The 24,012-nt window shown below is 35.8% G+C and overlaps 2 protein-coding genes across 4 annotated transcripts in view; one reads left to right on the forward strand and one right to left on the reverse strand.

Moving 5' to 3' along the window:
* The window catches only part of ACAD11 (acyl-CoA dehydrogenase family member 11), a 91,020-nt gene that overhangs the window by 26,338 nt on the left and 40,670 nt on the right, over positions 1–24,012 (reverse strand). Inside the window, exons 11-13 of the mRNA XM_036759942.1 lie at positions 21,704–21,842; positions 18,116–18,223; positions 15,673–15,771 (exon numbers count right to left, since the gene is read on the reverse strand). Of these exons, the coding sequence (XP_036615837.1) occupies positions 15,673–15,771; positions 18,116–18,223; positions 21,704–21,842 (346 nt within the window). The remainder of the gene's footprint in view (positions 1–15,672; positions 15,772–18,115; positions 18,224–21,703; positions 21,843–24,012) is intronic.
* On the forward strand, positions 334–23,889 carry ACKR4 (atypical chemokine receptor 4). 3 transcript variants are annotated; one of them, XR_005010478.1, is made up of 3 exons: positions 334–416; positions 15,591–15,788; positions 23,400–23,889. XR_005010478.1 is itself a non-coding variant. In XM_036759944.1 (2 exons), exon 2 carries the CDS (start codon positions 2,052–2,054, stop codon positions 3,102–3,104), a length of 1,053 nt encoding a protein of 350 aa, XP_036615839.1. In that variant the 5' UTR covers positions 334–416; positions 2,043–2,051; the 3' UTR covers positions 3,105–5,665. The 3 variants fall into 3 exon arrangements, 1 of the variants encoding a protein (XP_036615839.1); XR_005010479.1 differs by having other exon boundaries at positions 23,432–23,889; XM_036759944.1 differs by lacking the exons at positions 15,591–15,788; positions 23,400–23,889 and adding an exon at positions 2,043–5,665.

The following is a 24,012-nucleotide window of genomic DNA, read 5'->3' on the forward strand; positions in this document are numbered from 1 at the left end:
GTTAAAGGCTAGGTAATTTCATCCGCACCGATGCCCTTGAGTGAATTTCTATTTTGGTCTTTCAGTTACATCTGTGGCTACTTTCTTGTATTTTTGGCAGCAATGGGTATAATGACAAGATTTGTATTTTTTCAAATGAGATGGTTTTCTTTCAAATCCATTTCCCAGAAAACTCAGGCACTTGGGATGTATATTAACATGTAACACTCAAACAAAATGTGTCGCAAGTTCTCCTGAAGTTAGTTTCCTGGAAGATAATTAGAAGCAAAAATTTAAATGTAAATGAAGGCTCACTTGGCTGGGAAACCTAGAGGCGTGGTGTCAGACTGAGAACAAAACTGGAATGAATTAGGCTGAGATGACATTAGACTTCACTCCCTCTGCACAAGCCCCTGCTCTGTGGCTCTCTGGAACAGGTCAGTTATTTCTTACTCATTCCAACTCTGAGATGCACGTTTAAAGCCTACAGATAGTTTTATTTACATATCTATAGGGGATGACTTTGCCAAGGGATTTAAAGGGACACAGTCCAAACATAGTGTCATTCGTAAAAATAATTCTTTCTTCAACTTTAAAATAAAGTTTCATAAAGATCAGTGGCAGAACAAAAATATCATTCTTCTGTTTTACAGTGAAGTAGTATTACATACAAAGAATTCCCAAAATAAGCTATTCTCTTTTATTAGGAAGGCAAAAAAAAACATGCCACTGTTCTAAATTATTTTATTCTACAGTTGCAGTGATTTTTCTAAGCCACATCTGCCACAGAATATCCTTCTCTTTATACTTTCCAGTCTTGCCTTCATGCTTTTAGGAAGAAAACTGTTTCTTTTGTGATGTAGCTGTGTTTTCCTTTAAGATTTCTTTGAACTGAAGCAATTAATATTAATTTTTTTAAGTGTTGCCAAATAATGCACTAGGAAAAGATGAAGAAGAAGCAGATAAGTAACTTTTTCAATGAATTTAAGGGTAAAATAGTTACATACATTAATACCTGGGGATTGCATAACAAAAGTAGTTTCTATGTATACAGCATCTCCTCCCTCCTAGAAGCTCTATTGTACCCCACCTTCCATATTTAAAATAGTAGGACAAATGTGAGACTTTTCTTTTGAAAGAGAAAAAAATTCAGATACCTGTGCCCATTACTTTGGAACTGTGCTTCCATTCTAAATTACATAGGGTTATTATCTAAAAATTGACAGAGAAAAAAATCCATGGGAGAACATGACCATTCCTTTTTTAAAAATCAAATCTTTGAAAGCTACTATAATTTTTGTTAAGGACAGCATAGTTCCTAATGGTCAAGCATGTTTATAATAGCTTGTTGTTGGGAGAGAAGTATCCAGCCAAATAGATTTTAAGAGGTGCTAATACGTCCTAAACAGATCTCAAAATACGAGAGATATGTAATTCTGCAAAAATGACTCATATGCTTTTTTTTTAGTCTGGTTGCTGAGAGACGAATTTAACTAACCTTTTGCACCTCATTTTACATGGTTACTTTGAATTCATCTGTCAAAACTACAACCTTACTGGTGGTGGTGGGAGGATTTTATAAGAGTTTCTGTGATATTTCTTAATTTGTGTGGGTGAATGGACTCTACTGGAGCTGGCTCAGTTGTCAGAGTTCTTTTCTTAAATAAAATTCTCTCATACTTTTGCTTAATGTTTGAACAGTAAGAAAAATCAACAACATATTCATTCCACCTCCCCACTGCAAATTAAGGTATATTTCCAATCCTTCTGACAGTCCTCAAAAAGGAAGAAAAGTACTAAATAATTGTTTCTGTGGATACACATCTAACATGGGTTTGACTGAAGTTAAGGCCACTAAAAAAAGTCATTTCATTCCAAGGAATGTTGCTAGTCAAGTGCTGGCAAGCCACAGACATCATCTATCCACTATTTATTGATTATGAAAAGATCAAAAGCCTATTTTCTCACAAGGAATGAAAATTATATGAAATGAAAACAGGTTTTCTTTTGCATAGTACTCTAACAGACTAGTAACATGCCCCACTATTGTATCTACCTTCTAGACTGCAAGCATGGATCTGGAACACAATCAGTCCACAGATTACTATTATGAGGAAAATGAAGTAAATGGCACTCAGGATTATAGTCAGTATGAAACGCTCTGTGTCAAAGAGGAGGTCAGAAATTTTGCCAAGGTATTCCTGCCTGCCTTCTACGCAGTGGCTTTTATTGCCGGAATTGCAGGAAATTCCACAGTGGTGGCTATCTACGCCTACTACAAGAAACAGAAAACCAAGACTGACGTGTATATCATAAATCTAGCAGTGGCCGATTTGCTTCTGCTCATCACCTTGCCATTTTGGGCGGTGAACGCAGTGCGTGGTTGGGTACTAGGGATACCAATGTGCAAACTGACTTCAGCCTTATTCACCATAAACTTTGTCTCTGGAATGCAGTTTCTGGCCTGCATCAGCATGGACAGGTACTGTGCAATAACTAAAGCTCCAGGTCATCAACGAGTTGGAAGACCGTGCTGGATCATCTGTGTCAGCGTCTGGCTCATTGCAATATTGCTGAGTGTACCTCAACTAGTTTTTAATACAGTGAATGACAAGAAGAGATGCCTGCCTACATTTTCACACCACATAGGAACAACAATTAAGGCATCGATTCAGATTCTGGAAATTTGCATAGGTTTTGTCTTACCCTTTCTCATAATGGCAGTTTGCTATTCTCTGACCGCGAGGGCACTTGTCAAGATACCCAACCTGAAGAAATATCGGCCCCTCCAGGTCCTACTGGCGGTAGTGGTTGTTTTCATTGTCACTCAGCTGCCATATAACATCGTCAGGTTCTGGCAAGCCATCGACATCATCTATTCGCTGATTATTGACTGTGAAATGAGTAAGCGTATGGATGTGGCCATGCAAATCACAAAAAGCTTGGCCCTTTTTCATAGCTGTCTCAATCCAATCCTGTATGCTTTTATGGGATCTTCTTTTAAAATGCACATTACCAAAATGGTGAAGAAATATGGCTACTGGAGGAGACAGAGACAAAATCCAGAAGACATTCCCTTTGATTCCGACGGACACATGGAGACAACAAGTACTTTTAGTATCTAGCAGACAGGCTGTTTTCTTTGTTCACTGGGGTGGCATGATGCTGCTCAATGTATTCTAATATGGGAGAACATATCTGTATTTATCAGACTCAAATTTCAGTGTGGGACACTAAGACATATATCTAGACAAGACAGTTTTGCATCTTGCAGCAAAAACACAGCATAGAAATATAAGCCACGTTCCCCCTTGTGACCTCAAAAAATCTAGCAGTGCACTAAATGAATTAAAACAATAACAACTACAGGAGGAAGAAAGGAAACCAGCAGAGACCTGGGAAATGAACAAGCAAAGAAAACTCCTAAGCAATAAAAGACACAGCACAGGGTAAGAGAATGCTAAGAGAAATCTCTGAAGGTAGAGAATAATCTGTAATAAATAAAATCACAGAAAGAGGGCTACAGCATACATGACAACTCTTAAGAATCGTTGGAAGGCCTAGTAAAACAATCAAGGGAATAGATAAAGAGGGAAATTAGAGCCCTCAGCGAAAAACTCAAAATGAGAATGAGTGGCTTAGAACAGAAGTTGGAAGACCCTGGCCAAGCAGGAGACACCTACAAAAAGAACAGAGGAGATAGTGTTCGAAAATGGTTATTACAGCAAAGTCAAAAGAGAACAACAGTGGAAAAACATGTGAGATCTCTTTGGTCAAAAATAAAAATCTTAGACGTATTCCAGAAAAGACAAAAGAGCACTAACTGATTATCAAATAAAGAGAAAAACTACGATACCTTCATCTAGCCATTACATCAAAAAGGTGAATTTACTCACTACAAAAAAACCAACCAACCAACCAATCAAAAAAAAAAAACCCTCAAGAAAATAAAAAAGGTAAACACTAATTTATCCAGCTACAGAAACCGAGAGTAGCAGGTAGCACAATTAGAGGTAAAACCAACGGTTGGCAGAAGGGACCACTGAGAAGAGAGCAGGCACTGAGGGGAGGCTAGCCAGAGGCCCCTGAGGAGAGGCAAACATAGAGCTGGGAAGCCTTCCAGCTCCCATGGCCTCTGACAGCTTAAGCCAGGAAGACCCAGGTCAGTCCATCAGGCACTGTCCCACAGGGCCAGAAGACCTCAGTGCTATAGTGATGAATCCACAGCCTGGGTGGTTAAGCACCCAAGAAGCATGGACTAGGAAGGGAGTCAGAAAAAAGGCAAACCTTCTATTTAGAGGATTACTCTACATTATATTAGGTGCTGAAAGTTTGTAGCTACAGAAATTACCTGCCCCTGAGAGCCTTGAAAAACTCAGCACTCTGTACAAAGAGGATGCAGGTGAACCTGGGACCTGCTGGCATGGGTGTGAGGGGAACCAGGCAGTGGGCCCACCATCTCGTACAAGTGTACAGAAGCAGTCAGACTCTAGCCATGACAAAAAATCCTAATTTAGGAAGGAAAGCATGAAATATGAATAAACAGAAGAAAACATTTATGACAAAAAGAAAAAGGCATCCAGGGACTTTCACTGTACAAGTCTAGAGGAAGAGACTAAGTTTACAGTGACTACAGGCAGAACTTCAAACAGAAGTATAATTGCCCACAAGCTCTATTAAAATTTCTAGAAGGGATGAAACAAGAAATAAACAGAATATGTACAAAGTAAATTAAAACTCTAGAAGAAAGAACTGGAAAAAGAGTGAACAGTTTAGTAGAAGAGATGAAATTTTATACAAGTGACAGACCCTCTGGAAATGAGAATAGACCAAACAGAAATAAATGACTCCAGGAGATAACAAGAAATGTCAAAACAAAGTGAAAAGAATTTTAAAAAGAAGAAAATATAAGGCATCTCCTAATAAAAACAACTCACCTAGAAAACAGATCACAACTCTCTAAGAACAATTAGACTAAAAACCACGACAAAAGAAATTCAGGATAAATGAAAACCACCCAGACCTATTAGAACCAGTCACCTCCTGAAAGAAACCCCCAAATGAAAATTCCCAGGAACATTATGGACCAAATCTAGAGCTTGTATGTTAAAAGTAAAAAATGCTATGCACAGGCAGAAGGAAAAATAGCTTCTTGATTTACCAGTTGAATGATTTAAAAATTTTTTCTTTGATGGTTCACCATATCTGTTTGGGGGTTTTGGGGGAGGAGGTAGTGGTGTTTTCCTTGAGTTTTTTTTGATTGGTTTGTTTCATACCCATTTCACTGATGTAGTCTTTCTCTTATTTATTGTTGAAAGTGTATAGATTTTCTATTGTTAAATTTTTTAAGTATTTAAATTTTCTACTTAGAATTGTTTTGAGAGATTCCTAACGGTTTTGTTATGTTCTCTTATTATTTTGATGAAACTTAATATTGTCTTTAATTCTTTGACCTGTGAATTCTTTAGATTAAGTTGTTTAGTCACCAAATCATTTTTAATGCTTCCTTTAGGGCCTACATAATTTTTTTATAGTGTGATCCCTAAAGAATATTTTAAATATTTCTGTTTTCCCACATTTTTGAGGTTATTATACACCGAAACTGGTTAATTTTTGTAAATGTGCCATGCAGAACTGAGATTATGTATATTCCTTTTCCCATTAAATAAACCAGAGATCAATCATATCTAATTTTGCTAAAGTTCTTTTTAGGTCCTTTACTTTTTTTATGAACTTTGTCTAAATCTATTAATTATAGATTTTATAGAGCTAGAAAATAATAAAAAATTAAATTGGAAAGAGAAAAAGTCAAAATTCTCAAGGAAAATAATGAAGAAAAAGTAGGAAGGAAGAGAGCCAAGATCTCAAACCATACTCTCATGCAGTAAGCATCCAAACCATTTGGTAATGGCTTGAACATAGAAAAGTCACTCTGTGGAATAGATTAATTACAAAACATATACCATATACAGAAGCAACAAACATAGTAATAACATCTGATAAACCTAAAAACTGTAGCTCTTGGTGGAAGGACTCACTATTTGACCAAAATAAATTCCAAATAGATATAATATATACGTAAAAGGTCACATAATAAAAGAATGAGAGTAGCAAAGAAGAAAATACTTTTTATAGCTATGAATACGGCAAGAGCTCATATCCAGATGAGGAAAGTACTTACACAAACAAAATCATTGTGATTAAAATAGAAGGGAAACAGTTAACTGAGATAAAAAAAATGCCACTCATTTCTAGGATAAAGGCCTGATATCCAAGAAACATAAAGTACTAATTTCAAGATATAAGAAAATGAGCTATTCCTCAATACATAATAGTCAACAGATATAAAAAGGCAATTCTTTCAAGAAAGAATTTCAAGCTATCAAAAGACACATAAAAAAACTTCAAATTACTAATAGAGAAATGCACATTAAAACATCTCATACCTATATGATTGGTAAAGCTGACAAAAAGGAAATTGTGAATTATTGAGAGGGCTGTGGGAAGGCAGATATACCGCTCCACTGTTGGTAGGGTAGTGAAATGGTCCATTCATTCTGGGAGGTATTTTGGAATTATGTCCCCCAAATCACTAAATTGTACATACTTTTTACCCTAGCAATACCAATATTGGGCTTTTACAACACAAAGAGAACAGAAAGAGTTTAAGACTCATATGTTCACAAATATTTATAGCAGCTCTTCTTGTTATAGTAAAAAACTGGAAACAAAGAGGACGCCCATCAACTGAAGGATGGCTGAACAAATAATGGTGTATGAATATAATGAAATATTATTGTGCCATAAGAAATTATAAAAGAGATGTTTAGGAGAAACCTGTGAAGACTTGTATGAACTGATGTATAATGAAGTAAGCAGAAACAAGAGAACATGAAAAACATATACAGCAAATTTACGCAATAATAACAACACTGTAATGAAAAACTATTTGGAAAGATTCAATAACTGATTAACACAATGACCAAACATAATTCCAGAGAACCTGATGCTACCCACCTCCTGAAAGAAGAATGATGAACTCAAGTGCAGAATGATCTGTACATTTTTGGAATGACGAACGTGTATATTTATTTTGCTTGGTTATACTCTTTTTGTTATGAGGATTGTATTTGCATTTTTTTAATTTGGGGAAAGGGGTTTAAAAATGAAAAAATAAGTGAAAAGGAAAGAAAGCAATTTTTTTGAACTTTAAAAAAAAGAAATTACACTAGTAGAATAATTTAAAGTGAGTGGAAGCCTGGTCCGTAATAAAGAAAGGGAAGACAACCGTCTGTGCAAAAGGGTGTAAACAGGAAGGGGACTGTCTCAAGCTAAAAATAAATTATAGCTAAAAGGAGAGCAGGGACAGACTAGAGATTTGGGTCTGGACTGGGAAGGGAAGAGGAAAAGAGCGTGTTGGGATCTGATCGTTCCCAGCTCTTAAGGACAGACTTTTCCAGGAAGAAACATTATAAAAAGATTTGATGCAGGGAAAAAAAACAAGCTTAACAATCATAACCAAAAATGTGAATGGGACGGACTTATTCATAAAGCAGAAAAGAGTGGAAGAATGAATCAGAAAACAAACCTCAGTGGTTTGCTATATGTAAGAAATACTCTTAAAACACAAATATTCATACAAGAGTAAAATGAAGAGCTGAAATATTATTTCTCATTTGAATCTGAAATAACAGTAGTGGAAATCATGAACTCAGATAAGGAAGTATTTTTAAAACAAATAACTTGGGGCAGCTAGGTGGCACAGTGAGTAGAGCACCGGCCCTGGAGTCAGGAGGACCTGAGTTCAAATCCAGCCTCAGACACTTGACACTCTTAATAGCTGTGTGACCTTGGGCAAGTCACTTAATCCCAATTGCCCTGCCTTCCCCCTCCAAAAAAAAAACCAAAAACAAAACAAACAAAAAAACCAAATAAGGTTATATAGGGAAACCATATGATACTTAAATATACTATAGATAATGAAAATATAAATGTTAAATATTATACACCAAATGATAAAGTGCCTAAATGCTTTAAGTAAAAGCTAACTAAATTACAGTAATACCTACATAGTATGGAAAATAGTTGTAGATGCTAAATATTTCTCATTCTTACTTAGATATCTAATGGAAAGATAAGCAAGAAATTAAAGATTTGAATGAAATATTAGATATGACAGCTCTTTTGTAACTACTCAACATTAAACTTAAAGAACATACATAATTTTTGCATAATATGGTATATTAGCAAAAGATGATTATATGTTAGAATACAAAGGATTCATCAATGCACAAAGGCAGAAATGTTAAATTCCTTATAGAGCATAACGTCAGCATACTAACTGAACTTATATATTACTAAATAAAGACAAAACAATGTTATCCCAAATACTGAATATATTCAAAGAACAAATCACAAAAACAAAAAATAATTACATTAAAGACAATGATATTGCGACAATTTTTTAAAATGTTACAGATGAGGCTAAAGTAGAAAAATTTTGATTGCTCAAAAGATAAAGATAATAAATTAAACATGTAACCAAACCTAGAAAAATTAATGCTGCAAATACAAAAGATGAAATCTTTAAAATCAAAGAAGAAACAAAACAAAAACACTATTGAATCATAAAATGAAGTTTTTATTAAATCAATAAAATTAATAAACTATTATTTAATTTGCCAAAGAGAGAAAAATTAAATGATCAAAAACAAAAATCAGGAGGACTCACAAGAAATAGAAACCAGAAACTACTATACCTAATTTTGACCAAAAACCTTTCAAGTTAACAAAACAGGAAACAGACAATATAAACAACACCATCAAAAAGCAAAATTAATTAAGTCATAAGTAACTACCTAAGGGAAGGATAGACTTATAAATGATTTCTATCAAGGATGTAATCAACTAATAATTTCTATATCACATAAACTGTTTATAAGTACAGAAAGAAGGTATCTTACCAACTTCCTTCTATGAGAAAAACATGGTTCTGACATCCATCAGGAAGAGATAACACAGAGAAAGACAATATAGGCAAATATCATTAATAAAATTTTTGTAAATCTATGAAATTTATTAGGAAATTTATTAATAAAGAGGCTATAGTAATATATCCACACGATTATTTGTTATGATTAGGTTGGAGGAATGCAAGGATAGTTAAAATTAGGAAAGCTAAAATCATAATACCAAAAATTATAAAATCACACAGGATACAGAAAAGGCCTTTAATGCAGTACTTATTTTATATTAAAAAAAAAAAACTAAAAAAAAAAAGAATGGAACTAAAAGGATCTTTCCTTAACATAATCAAGAGCACCTATCTAAAACCAAGAACTAGTTTGTCAAGTAGAAACATAAGAAGCTTTCCCAATAAAATAAAGGATTAAGAAAGAATGCTCACTATTTCCATGATAATTTGATGAAGTGCTAAAAAATGCTGTAAGAAAAGAAAAGGACAGTGAAAGAATAACCATAGGTAAAGAAAAAAAAACAAACAAATTCTAAGTACCTGATATGATGGTTTACTGAGGTGGGGGGGTGGTGGTGGAGAGGGAGCAAGCATTTACATAGATAGCACCAACTGTGTGCCAGGTATTGTGCAAAGCATTTTTTTTTAACAGAAAATATCTGATTTGATTCTCACAATAATCCTAGGAGGTAGATGCTGTTAACCCTTTTTACAGCTGAGAAAATTGAGGCAAACAGAGGTTAAGTTTGTCCATGGTTACAAAGTCAGTGAATGTCTGAGGCTGCATCTGAACTCCGGTCTTTCTGCCTCCAGCCCAATACTCTATTGACCTGAGAGAATTACTGAAAAAATTTAGCTAGACAATACCTTCAATAAAGTAGTACAAAAAACAAAATACAAAATAAATCCGGAAAAATCATTTATGGGTACATATATTTACATACACACATACACATATAAACTCATATATGTATATACACATTTATGTATGGTTGGTATAGCTATTCTTAGTATGTATAGATACACTTGGTACAATACAGATACTAAGTACAGATACTTAGTTTACACTTAGTATGCATACTTAGTTACAGTTAATATGTATACTTAGTTACACTTTCTATAGATACTAAGTATCAAAACTAAGTGTGTGTGTGTGTGTGTGTGTGTGTGTGTGTGAGAGAGAGAGAGAGAGAGAGAGAGAGAGTGTGTGTGTGTGTGTGTGTGTGTGTGTATGTATGTGTGTGTGTTACACTTAGTACATATACTTAGTTATACTTAGTATATATGTGTCTGAGTGTGTGTGTGTGTGTGTGTGTGTGTTTTCTGGTACAGTAACCATTTTTAATCTCAAAAACTAAGGCAAATTACTTTGCTAGCTTTCGATTTTATTGAAAATACATTTTAGAAAAAACTGCAGCAAACTGAAGTGGGGGAATATTGGGGATCAACTTACTGGTTCAGCCATAATCTTCTAGAGTTCCAACTGTTCTGTACGTTCATAAACAAAGAGCTGGGGAGAAGTAGCTTTAATCTGACCTACAATAAGCTTCATTTTGCCATCTCTAAGTTTCTCTAGATCATTTAAGGAAAATGAAAAATGACTGTAAGCTTCACATGTAATGTCTAAAAGTCTGAACACACATATTCCAAATTACAGATTTAGTGCTATAACAACCAAATTACCTAAAGGATATTGTATAGCATGACATAAAATAATAATAAAATTCATTTGGAGTAAAAATAGCCATATGAATTAAGTACCTGAGAACTCCAAAGATACATACAGTAGAACCAAACACGACTACAAAACAGTCATTACAAAAATGAATGAAGAACTAAGTGCTAGCAGAGATAGTCAATGACTATGGTTTGGTGGTAGATACACATGCATACATATATATATATGCATACACACATATAAAAAATTCATTTGGAGTAATAAAAGGTTAAGACTATCAAAGGGCATAATGAAAAAAATAGGGCAGAGGATTTGGAGTTTGTAAGGGATGATTAAAACTTTTGTTTCCACAGAAATCTTGTAATATATGATTTACGAAACCTAAGGATTCATACATGCCAGAAAGTATTTTACTTATTGTTTACTTGCGGTGAACGTAGGGAAGTAAATTGATTATAGGGAAAATAGTGGGGATGTTGATTAACATTTCACTCGTCAGGTGTGGGCACCTGCTTATCAGCGGAGTAAACCCAGGAATTGTCTCTCATGTCAACAACCTCAAAGGCTGGAGGACAGCTTTATTCCACAGCTCTAACTTAAATAGTGGGACTTTTCTTATGTTAACACAGACATCCTGGGTTCAACTCTCTTAGCAATTGAGAAAATTCCTTTCTAATACTATGGAGATCATAAAATCTGAGTGATGTAGACGTTCTAGGTTGAGATTAAAAGTATTTATGGCTTGTCATTCCTTTACTAAATACACTATAAAGAAAATGAGTATGAAAGGAGGGGCTGAAATGTGAAATGTAATCAGGGGTGAGACCCATGTTGGGGGGGTGTTTAGGTGTTTTGGGATAGGCTGTGAATCCTGAAGTACCTAGCCAATGGGGAACAGGGGAGGGAAATGCAAATCATGATAAGGTATAAAAAGTTTTGTAATTGTCTGATAGGGGTGTCTCCTTATGGGTCACCCGGTCTCTTGCTAGAGAACGATAAATAAAAATCTTCTTTTTTTTAATTCACTGATGGCCATGTGGAGTTCTTGGCAAGATGACTGTTTCTAATAGTGTTACTTGATGTTATTATATTAACCAGTATTAATTATTAAAACTATTTGGTACTGGATAAAATACAGAAAAATAGGTTAATGGATTTTATTCAGAATGACTTTAAAATATATAAAATATATTGGAGTCAATGTACCAAAGCAATGTAATAACATAAAATATCTACAATCTTATTACATAACAATGGAAAATAACCACAAAATATATAAAATACCTAGGAGTCAATGTACTCTATAGTACTTCAGTGCTTTTTAAAGAAAATAAAAAGAGCTTAATGAAGTTAAGATAACTAGAGGGATATTTTGTGTTCATACTGAACTATTTGGTGTAACAAAAATAATTTTTAAAAAGCCTAAATTAATTTACAGATTCAGTGCTATGTCTACCAAGGGGATTGCTTTATGGAGTTAGATAAAATAATAAGATCCATTTGTAGGAACAAAAAATCTAGACTATCAACAGGAAATAATGAGAAAGGTAAGGATGAAGAAGGAATAACACTTCCAGACTTTAAACTCAGGTGGCAGGGAGAGGGGGGAAGCACAATCCTCAAAATTATTTGGTGCTAGTCACTGACAAAGGTCCCATATTCACAGTATTCATAGCAGCACTTTTTGGAATAACAAAAGCTGGAAATGAATTAGATGCCCACTGATTGGGGAATGGCTGAACCAGCTATGGTAACAAACACAGTTCATATGCTATAAGGAATGAAAATTGTCAAGATTACTAATCATGCAAAGACCTACATAAATTAATGTAAAATGAAGTAAGCAGAACCAGGAGGACAACACACGCAATGACTACTACAACAATAAAAGTGAAAAAAAAACTAATTGAAACAATGCTATGAAATTATGAGCACCAAGACTGGCCCAAAGAAAGACCTATGAGAAAGAACATCTCTCCCTTTTTTACAAAGGTAGAGAACTTATGGGTACAGAACACTCCAGATAATTCAGCCTTTTTCAGTGTGTTGGTTTTGTTAAATCGTTTTTTTTCATTCTTTTATTTTTATTACAGGGAAGAGGAAAGGATAATATTGGGAAATATAAGTGATATAAAAACAAAAGATATCAACAAAAATTCATTTAAAAAATAGAGTAAAGAAGTAAGATTTAGAAATAAAATGTGCAAAGAAATCTAGTGTTCAGTAAACCTCCCCTCAGAAAACTGTTTAGGGAGGGTCTCTTTAATAACTGTTAGGAAAACAGGAAAGATTAAACCAATATCTTACACCCTGAATCACAATAAATCCCCAGTGGACAAATAATCTAAATATAAAAAGTAACAACACTAAAAAACAGATGCAAACTATAATTTTCTCAATTAAAGAGAGAGGAAATCTGTAACACAAAGAAGAGAACATAAAAGATAAAATAGTTTATTTCAAGTACATAAAATTAAAGGGCTTTTTTTTCTTTTTGCACAAATAAGATCAATATAAACAGAACGAAAAGATAATGGATTAGGGAAAATGTTTGCATTAAACATATCTGAAAATAGCCTAACATTAAAATTTATAGAGTACTGATACAAATAAGCTATTCTTTCAAAAGACAAGTGGTCAAAGAATATGTTTTCAAAAGAATTGCAAACTATTCATAACCAAATAAAAAATGTTCAAAATTAATAAGCAGGAAAATGTAAATTAAAATGTCTGTGAGGCATTCATTACCTTATGCCCATCAAACTAGCAGAGAGGCTGAATAATGATTCTAAGAGAGGGTATGGGAAGGGAGGCATGCTAATTGTCATTTGAATTGTGAACTGGTTTAACCAGTCTGGAAAACAATTCTGAATCATACAAGAAAATTTAATGCATTTTTCACTCCCTCTGACATAGTAGCTATTCCACTACTGGGGTTATATCCCAAGGAGGTTATTAATCACAAGAAAAGACCTAGCACACTCAGAAAAAATTTAGAGTAATAATATTTTCGATAACAAAAAGCCAGAAACAAAATTTGTGCCCAGTGGACTGGAAAATGGCAGAATAAATCGATGTAATAAAATACAAGAATGTAACAGAATAACACTGTTCACTGAGGAATGATGAATATGAAGAATTTGGAGAAAGACTGAAGATTTTATGAAGTAAGATGCAATGAAGAAAGCGAGCCCCAAATGACAATATATATGATGAGCACAGCAACGTAAGTAAGATCAACAAGGAGAGACAACAAAATGCTAGTACCACACTGTCAAGGTTCAAGAACATAACCTGCCTTTTCTCAACAATAAACTGTTTTGAGGGATTGTTAAGAAGTTTTTGTAGTATCACAGGAAAACAGATAAGGGGCTGAAAGGACCTTGGAGATCCTCTTGGGGATCTTGGGGACCCATCATTTTAAAGAAGAAGGAGCTAAGCCCAGAGAGGGTTGGAGACTTGCCCAAGGTCACACAGGAGTGAGTGGAAAGAACCAGTATTTGAATGTCAGTGCTGTGACTCCATATTCCATGGGCTTTCCACTGTACCACAGAGTCTCAAAAAATGTGTCAACATGGAAACTGCTGTCTACATCCTGAGAAAGAACTATGGAGTCTGAACTCAGATTGAAGCAGACTATTTTCACTTTTGTTTGTTTTTTCTTTTTTGTGGTTTTTCTCTTTTGTTTGGATTCTTCTTTCACATCATGACTAATGTGGAAGTATGTTTAACAGGACTGTACATGAACGACCTCTATTAGACTGCTTGCTGTTTTAGAGGGAAGGGGAAGAGAGAGGGAGAAAAAATTCGGAACTCAAAAATCTTATAAAAGTGAATGTTGAAAACTATCCTTACCTGCAATTGGAAAAAACAAAACACTGTTAAGTGGAAAAAATAAAAATAAAATAAAATATAGCATCAAAAATCTATCAACAAATTAAAAAAAAAATACAAAATGGTATAAAAGATTTCATATCACAAAAAATAAAATAAAATATACTGGCAACACTAATAGGGCCTCAGACCATAATGGGACTAACATGAAGATACATTTATAAGATACTTTTAACTTTCCGTAACTTAACATATCTTTTTCAAAATTAGTAAAATATGCTTATACTATATAATCTTAAATAGTTCTAAAATCAAAATGTCTCCTGCTTTATAAGTGGTTTTTTTTTTAAAATATACTCTCAGTAAAGATAATAACTAACTAAAAAGAGTGCAAATATGTTTTTCAGGCTTCAAAAACTTTTTTTGGTCAGATTTCAGAATATACTTTTTCCCCTGGGATAGCCTTTCGATGATCCTTCAGCTCTCTTGGTAAATGTTGAATTTATCATTACAAACTGGAGAAAGTCCTCAGCTTATAATGAACTAAATTCTAGTTTTTATCACTTCCTAAAAGGCTCATTAGTTTAGCCAAGACCACTACTGACTGCTGACTGTATAATTTCTTATCACTGTCTAATGTTTATCTCACACAAAGACTAGCTTTTTACAGGAATAAAAACATGCACAAAAATAAATCATTTTAATCAAGCCAAGTCAATCTACATACCGCACCTTATCTTGAAAAACAACACCCCGTGATTCATACAAATCATGTGAACAACAACTTTCACATAATGCAAATATTGCCAAAACACAAAGATATGGTAACCATTCTACATTCTGAATAAAATTAAATTATGGTGAGTATGCATTGGTTCTTTGATTACAAGCATTAATGATGTCATTTGATGAAACAGGTATTTCTACTGGGAAAATGAGTATCATTTAATTAAGATACTTCTTGTCAAATCTCCACTCACACTTAAAAATTAGAAGAGAAAAATAAACCCTTAAGAACCGTCCACAAATAATGTTTTGAAAATTATGAAAATACTTCAAAAGTAGAGTTAAAGTAACTGAAATTCTGCTTAAGTTTTTAAAATTGGATTTCGTTTCTTCCAACAGTGATCTGCCTTATTTCCCTGCTGGAAGTCCTCTATGCTTGCCACGCCGCAGTTGTGTCCCAGGCACGATGGGGCGTACTCACCGCTGCTCCACCACTTCCTGCCGTTGATGACATAGTCATCGCCATCTCGTTCAATGGTACATTCAATATTAGTAGCATCACTAGAGGCAACGTCAGGCTCTGAAAGGAACCAAAAGGTAAATTTAAATAAACATAGGAAACTATCACCGCTGGGAGAAAGAGGGGAAGTTCAGTATTTCAGCGGCCTGTAGGCTCCATAGTCCTGAGTTTTATTTCAAGTGTCTTTGCTAATTAAGAGACTTGGCAAGAAGCTTTTTCATTTGTCAAAATAAGACAAAAAAGTTGCTGTCCTTCATTGAAGTGATGTCAGAAATCTGGATCCAGAGTCCCCTCGGGTCTATAGTTCATTTCTTTCTGTTAATTTGGCGACTAATTCTCTTCTGACACTCGCACATTTCATTCCCTTCTTCTGTAATACTTCATTTTTTCACACTCCTCCTATCCTGCAAAACTTGCCCAAACTCAATGCCTCTGGTAAGTCTTCCTTGACTGACTCTCAGCTGCAGACTGTCTTCCCCCACTATCATCTCAGTACTTGTATTCTATACAACCAGCTTGTATTGTATTCATTTATAGTTGTTAACATGTTCTATAAATGGGTTATTCAATTACTTTATATGTATCTACCTAACCTGATTGACATCTTCTTATATTTCCCACAGTGCCTAACACTATAAAGAAATATTCACAGAGTAGGTTACTGAATTAAGAGGAAAACTGGTTTTTCTAAGGAAAAGGCTTATATAATTTACATATGAAATGAAAATCTGAACCTTATAGAAAAAATTATAAAAAATTATTTTTATACCTAAAACTGTACAACTGTATGTGAAAACAAATAGCCAACATAGATATGAGTTTTAATTCTAAATTCAAATATGAAACTATAAAACTGCTTTTTGGAAAGCTTTTAAAAACCACTTCTTCCCATGCACAAATGGGGTCCAATATTCTTAGATAAAATATTTCGTTAGACATTTTTTAAACATGCCATTATAATTTCGACCAGATGTTTAGCCTTGATCAAAGTTCCATTTCTACTGGCTCATGAAAAAGCTAAACATTTTGAGAACTGTGTTGTGCTTTTAGCATCAAGACAATCAGTCTACCAGGAGAAAACCCCAAGCAACGTCCATGAAGAACAACGTGAGGAATGGGAGTCAAAGTCACAAAGTTTTTTTCAACTCAACTCAATAAACTAATATCTACCTTGTGTACTGAGGATACAAATGAGAAAAAGAAAGACAGCCACAAGAAGGCGAAGGTCATCTCTTGGTTTTCTCGCTACAGTCACCCCTTGTGTGGCTGGGTAGTTATCAACTAGGAAATGTGACTTTGCCAGAGAATCAATTTACTGAAGCAAAGTCTTTAAAAGAACAAGATTATTTTTTAAATTAATTATCTATTAGTGGATGGGCAAAGTGGGTGAGGAGGTCTTGGATCCACACATTTGCCATCAATGCCATATGATCTCTTTCTAGTCACCAGTAACAATTTCCTTTAACCTGTTCTAGAGTGAAGAATCCAAGAGCTTCAGAAAGGTCAGTCGGCAAACATTCTGGAAAGGCCTAGTTTATGTAAGGCAATGTGCTAAGTGCTAAGGACACGCACACAGGCAAAAGCCAGTCTCTGCTATTAGGGAACACGCTATTTGGGGGAGACAACATGCAAGCAACTATGCAGAAGCACTCTATAACTAATATAAATTGGAAATGATCCAAAGAGAGAAATCAAGGGAGATCAGGAAAGGAATCCCATAGAAGGTGAGATTTTAGCTGGGACCTGCAGGAAGCCAGGAGGCTGAGATGAGGAGCCAGACCATTGCAGTAACTGGGGACAGTCATTGAAAATGCCTGGAGTCAGGAAATGGAGAGTCTGTGCAAGCAACAGCAAAGACAGCAGAATCACTGGATCTTAGGGTACATGGGTCGTGTACACTGGAAAGATAGGAAGGGGCCAGGTTATGAAGGACTTGAATGCCAAACAGAAAATTTTATATCTGATCTTGGAGGTTATATAGAACCATTGGGGTTTACTGTGTATGGGGGTGACATAGTCAGGCTTGCATTTCACGACGATCACTTTGACAGCTGAGTGGAGGATGGATTGGAGCAGGAGAGAATTGAGGCAGGGAGATGATGAACAGGAGGCCACTGCTATCGTCCGTGCATGGGGTGATGAGGGCCTTTAGCACAGACTGGCAGGGTCAGAGGAGAAGGGGGTACGTGGGAAAGGTATGATGAAGGTAAAACTGACAGATGGTGGCAGCAGATTTGGTAGGAGGGGAGGTGAGAGTGAACCTGGGTGCCTGGGAAGATGGCAGCAGCACTCAACAGTAGTAATAGGGAAGTTAGGAAGAGGGGAAGGTTTTGAGGCTAAGACAATGAGCAGCTGGAGCTGTGGGACTGGAAGTCAGCAGAGAAGCCAGGGATGGACAGGTTACCTGTCATGCAGAAGCAAGATTTAATTTCTCCTTGAAGAAGAGGTTCAAGCCACTGTTTCTTCTGTTCTTCACTTCCATATAAGTGAAGTACCTCCATATTTCCTGTGTCTATGAATTGAAAAGAAGTACATTTTTGTGCCAGAATTTTACCAAGTTTGAAACTAGCAGCTTTATATAATTATTTAAAAACCCATTAAGTCACAAATAATGATCTTAGACCATATGGCAACAACAGTTTAAGCTTACAGGATGATTGAGCCTATTGAAATCCTAGTTGTGTGTGTGTGTGTGTGTGTGTGTACATACATACACAACCCCCCCCCCACACACACATATCTATAAAAATTCATTGTGTTTTTATTCAAGTTAATTTAAGCCGGTCTTGGCCAGTTTAGAGCATGACTCTTATGAGGCCCAAGACATAGAGTCTGACTCCAGGTGATTAGATTCTCATTGAGGAAAAAAGTTTCAGGGGCAAAGACTGTACCTTTAAACTAAATTATTGAACTGCAAATACGAGAGTACAATCCTAGTATTACTACTGAAAAAAGATCTCAGAGTACAATGAGACACACACAAATCCTGTTCCAACCAATGCCACTGTTTAAACATGCCCTGTGCATTCCTATCTTAGAATCTTTGTTTATGCTGTTTTCTACACCTGCCATGCTTGCCCTCCCCTCTCAGTATGCCACTCCCAATCCCACCCATAGACTCCTCACACACACACACACACACACACACACACACACACACACACACCCCTCTCTCTCTCTGTTAATACCTATCAGAATCCTACCTGTCTTTCAAGGCCCAGTTCAAGAGCCACTTCATATCTTGGAGCCTTTCCTGATCACCCAAGGCAGAAAGGATTTCTCTTTCAAATGACACTTACTATCTGTACCATGCACGGGGTACCCACTTTCTGCTTTCTTTTGTAGTGACTTCCATACATGCTTATTCCCTCCTGCTGTGTCTTGATGGGAAGGACTATGACTTTGTCTCTCTCACTGTGCTCCTTACAGTACTGTGCCTTCATGTACTCCGTAGAAGAGATTCCTTCAAAGCAAAAAGGTTGGCATAGATAAATGCCAACCCTAAAATTCTATATGATTCTAGTAGGCACTCAATGAATACATATTTTTAATTAATGAAGTCTCATCATCATATAAAAAAATCTACTTCATTAATTAATTCATGTTGCAGAACAAAGTATTATAATGCTTTATTATGGTCCTCAATGATATCATACTTTACAAAAACACTCATTCTTCATTCTCTAGGTCCTGATCCTAATTTCAGCATAAGGATTTGGGGTGTAACTTCTTACTAACATGACCATAAATATGGTTACCAAATAATTTAAAATAATTTAGATTAGCATCTATACTTTCAGTACATGAATATTATATGTTCAATTAGTGACACCATTAATCAAATCAAATCTAAGGGCATCACTTAAGGATACTAACATGCACAGAATTTTCATCAGGTTAATACATTTGTCTAACATGTTGCTTTGCTAGAGGGGAAAATATATAGTCTAGGTCTAGGACAAATGATAAAGCTGATTAAACTATATTTTCTATTAAATATACTCAACTATAGTTCAAATGCAGTACAGAATTAGATAAAGCACCTATCATTCTTGGATTAAGACAGGGCATAATAATAAAAATAATGAGGAGATAAAAATACTAAAGAAGGCTAGACACGGTAGTTCCATAAGCCTTCAGTCTATAGCACATCAAACTAAAAGACAGCCTGTTCTTAGTAAGCCAGTAATCTTTAAACAACAAGTAGGAAGCCCAGTGGTCTGCAGGAGTCAAGAGACTGGATTCTCATCCTTCTTTTCCCTCTAATTTGCTAGATGACATTGATCAAGTCACTTCACCTTTTCTGGGCCTTTCTCCTCCCATATAAAATGAAATGCCTGTACTGGGCTAATTCCCAAGGTCTGTTCTATACCTAAGAGTCTGTGATCTAGAGAAGATTGTCCACATTGTCAACAATGAGGAAAGACAGGAAATAATTCATGCTTTGCAAATGGTAGGCCCTTAATGCTTACTGCATGAATGTAAAGATGAAGAATAATTTATCAGTCAAAGACTTCATATGATCTCTAGCACTACTTTTAAAATTTTTAGGAATTAGTTAGGCATTCTGAGTTGGAGTTAATTAACATTTTAGAAAAATGTTTAAATCTCCCCAAACACTCAATATAGAGTACATTCATTTCGGTATTTCACTTGGAAATGCTTCAAGAACTTTTGTCGAGAACACACTGCGCCAAAGCTGAAGGCCAAAGGAACTTTTAGATAAAGAAAACATCTCCCTTCCTCCTTAGGATATTTGGTGTTGTTAATCTATTTAGGAAGTCTTCAAATACTTTCAAAAGTTGCTGACTATATTTTAATGTAATTCAGTACACCTCCTAGACCAATTTCAGAACATTGTTGCTGAGTTGTTTCAGTCATGCCTGAATCTTTGTAACCCCATTTGGGGTTTTCTTGACAGAAATACTGGAGTGATTTGCCATTTTCTTCTCCAGCTCATTTTAGAGGTGAGGAAACTGAAGCAAAGAGGGTTAAATGACACAGCTAATAAGTGTCTGATGCTGAATTTGAACTTAGGAAGATGAGTTTTCCTGGTCTGAAGCTCAGTGCTCTATCCACTGAGCCACCAGACAGCTCTGGCATGCTAGCCAAACACAGGTTATATGACCTACTACGGATATAAATGCCCTAGTGACCCCTGACATTTACATGAGGAGCGCCTTCTCCAGGATGCCACAAAACGATGTGCAGATTAAAGCAGGATAAAAGAGGCCTCCATTGAGGTCTGCAATTTCACCTCATTATCACATACCAAGGGATCTCCATTCATGCTGAAGCATAAACAACAAACTGTGGTCTGGGGACCCTTGAGTCCCCAAAGTCAAAACTATTGTCCTAACAATACTGAAATGTTTTAATTTCTAATACTGCAAAGAACTACTAGAAAAACCCTACATAAAAGCTCTTTGGGGGGTCCTCAGGAATTTTCAAGAGTATAAGTAGGTCCTGAGAACAAAAAGTTTGAGTATTATTGCTGTACAGGAGCACTACAGCACTAACAGAACTCTTTGTACTTCCCATGATGCCATCCATAGATATCCCTGCCCAACCCTTCAACCACAGCCCAACGTTGTTCACAGACTTTTGGTGGTTACTCACCTTAACCCCCACAGTCTGAATGGGCACGACAATTTAGCTACAGAGTAATTAAATGGGAAGTGAATGTCTTTGCCCTTACCAAAGACCTGCAAGATGACTACAACTGCAGGCAGGTTTGGGGTTGACTTAATACCGTAAAAAGGGAAAATCCTCATGTCTCCAAGACTCTGAAATATCCTCTCCATCACTTAAGATGTCATTTAAAAACACTGCTTAGAATAGGAGTGGGTGACATACGGCCTTACAGCTTTTTGGTCAGTCAAAAGGTCACACTTTAGGACCTAGAAAACCACACGTGGCCTTAAGGCTGCAGGTTACCCACCCCTGGCTTAGAATAGCAGATAAAGCTACATGTATGAAATAATTTTATAACCTGGTGCTTGGCAGTTGAAAACTTCTGGAGCCAAAAAGCATTTTCCTGTTTCTTCGGCAATCAAAGCATAATCCACCTGGCTGAGGCCACTGACTGCTGGCAGAAAGAGGTTCCAGAGCCCCTCGGCTTTGGCCATTTCCTGTCAAAGTGGTGAACAGATATCTTTAAAATTTGCCTTGACCATTCTTTCCTTTTTTTTTTTTTTGGCAAGGCAATTGGAGTTAAGTGACTTGCCCAGGGTTACACAGCTAGTAAGTGGCAAATGTCTGAGGCTGAATTTGAACTCAGGTTCTCCTGACTCCAGGGCCAGTGCTCTATCCACTTTACCACTTTACTTAAATTCATGTCCCTACCCCAAGAAATATGTCATCCTGAAAAGATGTTTTATTTATGAAACTTTAAAAATCTTCTGGGTACTAATGAATATCCATTCATTATATTCTGCAGTATTCAAAGGCAACTGCTCTGACTTTTTGCGAATGGAGACTGTTGTTAAAATACAAGAGGAATTTCATCACCTTGTCTGCTGTGCTTATAAGCTCTTCTCTAACTGCTCTGGATGCGATTTTAAAAACTGAATTTGCTCATTTTAGCATGTCCCAGTGAATCATAGTTAAAAAAAAAACCAGACCTCCCTCACACATCCATGCATGACTATGCAAAGCACTGTGAATTATACTGCTCCACTTCTTACATTTATTTTTATTGAAAATACAAAAGAGGAAGTTCAAATTACAATAATTTGCAAGGACCTGCAAATGGCCATGCTTCCACTTGCCCTGCTTTATTCATAATACAGGTACACCTGGTAGAGTAAGGGTTGTTGATTATGTTATTACTATGTTATTTTGTTTCCTTTCTGTAGCTGCTAAGACTATTTATCACATACTAAAGACTGGACACTGTATAACTTGGTCTGTGTATTAGAGAATTGATTTTTTAGTTTTCTTTTCCAAAAGGTAATTGGAGATATTATCAACATATATGTGTGTGAATATATATACAGACATGCACAGTGATATGCAAGTATTTATATGGGTGTATGTGTTGTTCATTCGTTTCAGTCATGTCAGACTCTTTGTGACCCCATCCGGGGTTTTCTTTGCAAAGATACTGGAGTGATTTGCCATTTCCTTCCACAGCTCATTTTACAGATGAGGAAACTGAGGCAGAGTTAAGTGACTTGCCCAGGGTTGCACAACTAGGAAGTATCTGAGGACAGATCTGAACCCAGGCCTTCCTGACTCGGGGACCACCCAGCTGCCCTATGTACATATGCACACATAGATAATTCATTATACATAAACACATACCCATACATTGGAGTAAGATTTTAGTGGAGGATATAAAATACAATGGCGTGTCTGACTCATTGAAATTCACTTATTTTCAGGAATGTATCGACTCTTTCTTTTTCCTTATTTAGTTACTTAACAGAGCTGTGACCACTGGAACATTTGTTTCACAATCAAGTTCACAACTGTATTGCTTATGTTTGTGCCAGCACTTGCTTCAAAGTATACTATCCTATATTTAACTAAAAGTTCAAAAGATTCTTTTTCTCAAAAGATTTTTAAAAAATTCTCTCTGACCTTCTAGATTCCATTCCCTTAAAAACAACACCACTGTTGCTTTATCTTGGTTTTCACTGTATGCAGACATTTGCAGTTGGTTTATGAACTTTTTGATGTTACAGAAACTTTGCTCATTTGTCACATCAAAATGCAGAAAACCCAGAGGAACTTTGAAGGACCCAGCCGTCCAGCTACGAATTCTGCCTTCTCTGCTCTGCTGTTACTATAGCTGGATCCTCCGTCTTCTGGCACCTTCTCCATCTAGCCCACTGATTCTCTACATTGGTTTTCTTTTCTTTTTTTACTGAAATCAGTCAATGTCTGAAATCAATGTCTTCTGCTAAGGTGGAAGTAGGCCTTCCATGAATGACTGCATCTGATGCCTCAGTGTGACATGGTCATGAACCTGGGCCCTCAAGGGCTATTCCGGCAGAGTACAAACTCTTCAGGTGCAAACAAGCCAGAACACTTTCAGGAAGACCCAGGGATGCATCAGAAGGTCTACAAAAGTGTAAAAAAGCTGTCAATCTGCAGCAGAGGAGAGTACTCACAGCAAGGAAATCACTGATTCTTCAACTATTAATAAATTCTATGTGATATGTATATATTTTACAAATACATATGTAATGATGAAGCTTATTTAAATATAAATATATTTAAAGTTATATTTGCTTAAGACTACCATCACTATTGGTTTTATAATATTTATAAAATGCTAACAAAATTTTATTTTCA

The sequence above is a fragment of the Trichosurus vulpecula genome, chromosome 5 (assembly GCF_011100635.1).
Source record: "Trichosurus vulpecula isolate mTriVul1 chromosome 5, mTriVul1.pri, whole genome shotgun sequence".
NCBI lineage: Eukaryota > Metazoa > Chordata > Mammalia > Diprotodontia > Phalangeridae > Trichosurus > Trichosurus vulpecula.

Coding starts and splice junctions, on each gene's coding strand:
- ACKR4 (XM_036759944.1), top strand. CDS start 2,052: ATGGATCTGGAACACAATCAGTCCACAGATTACTATTATGAGGAAAAT.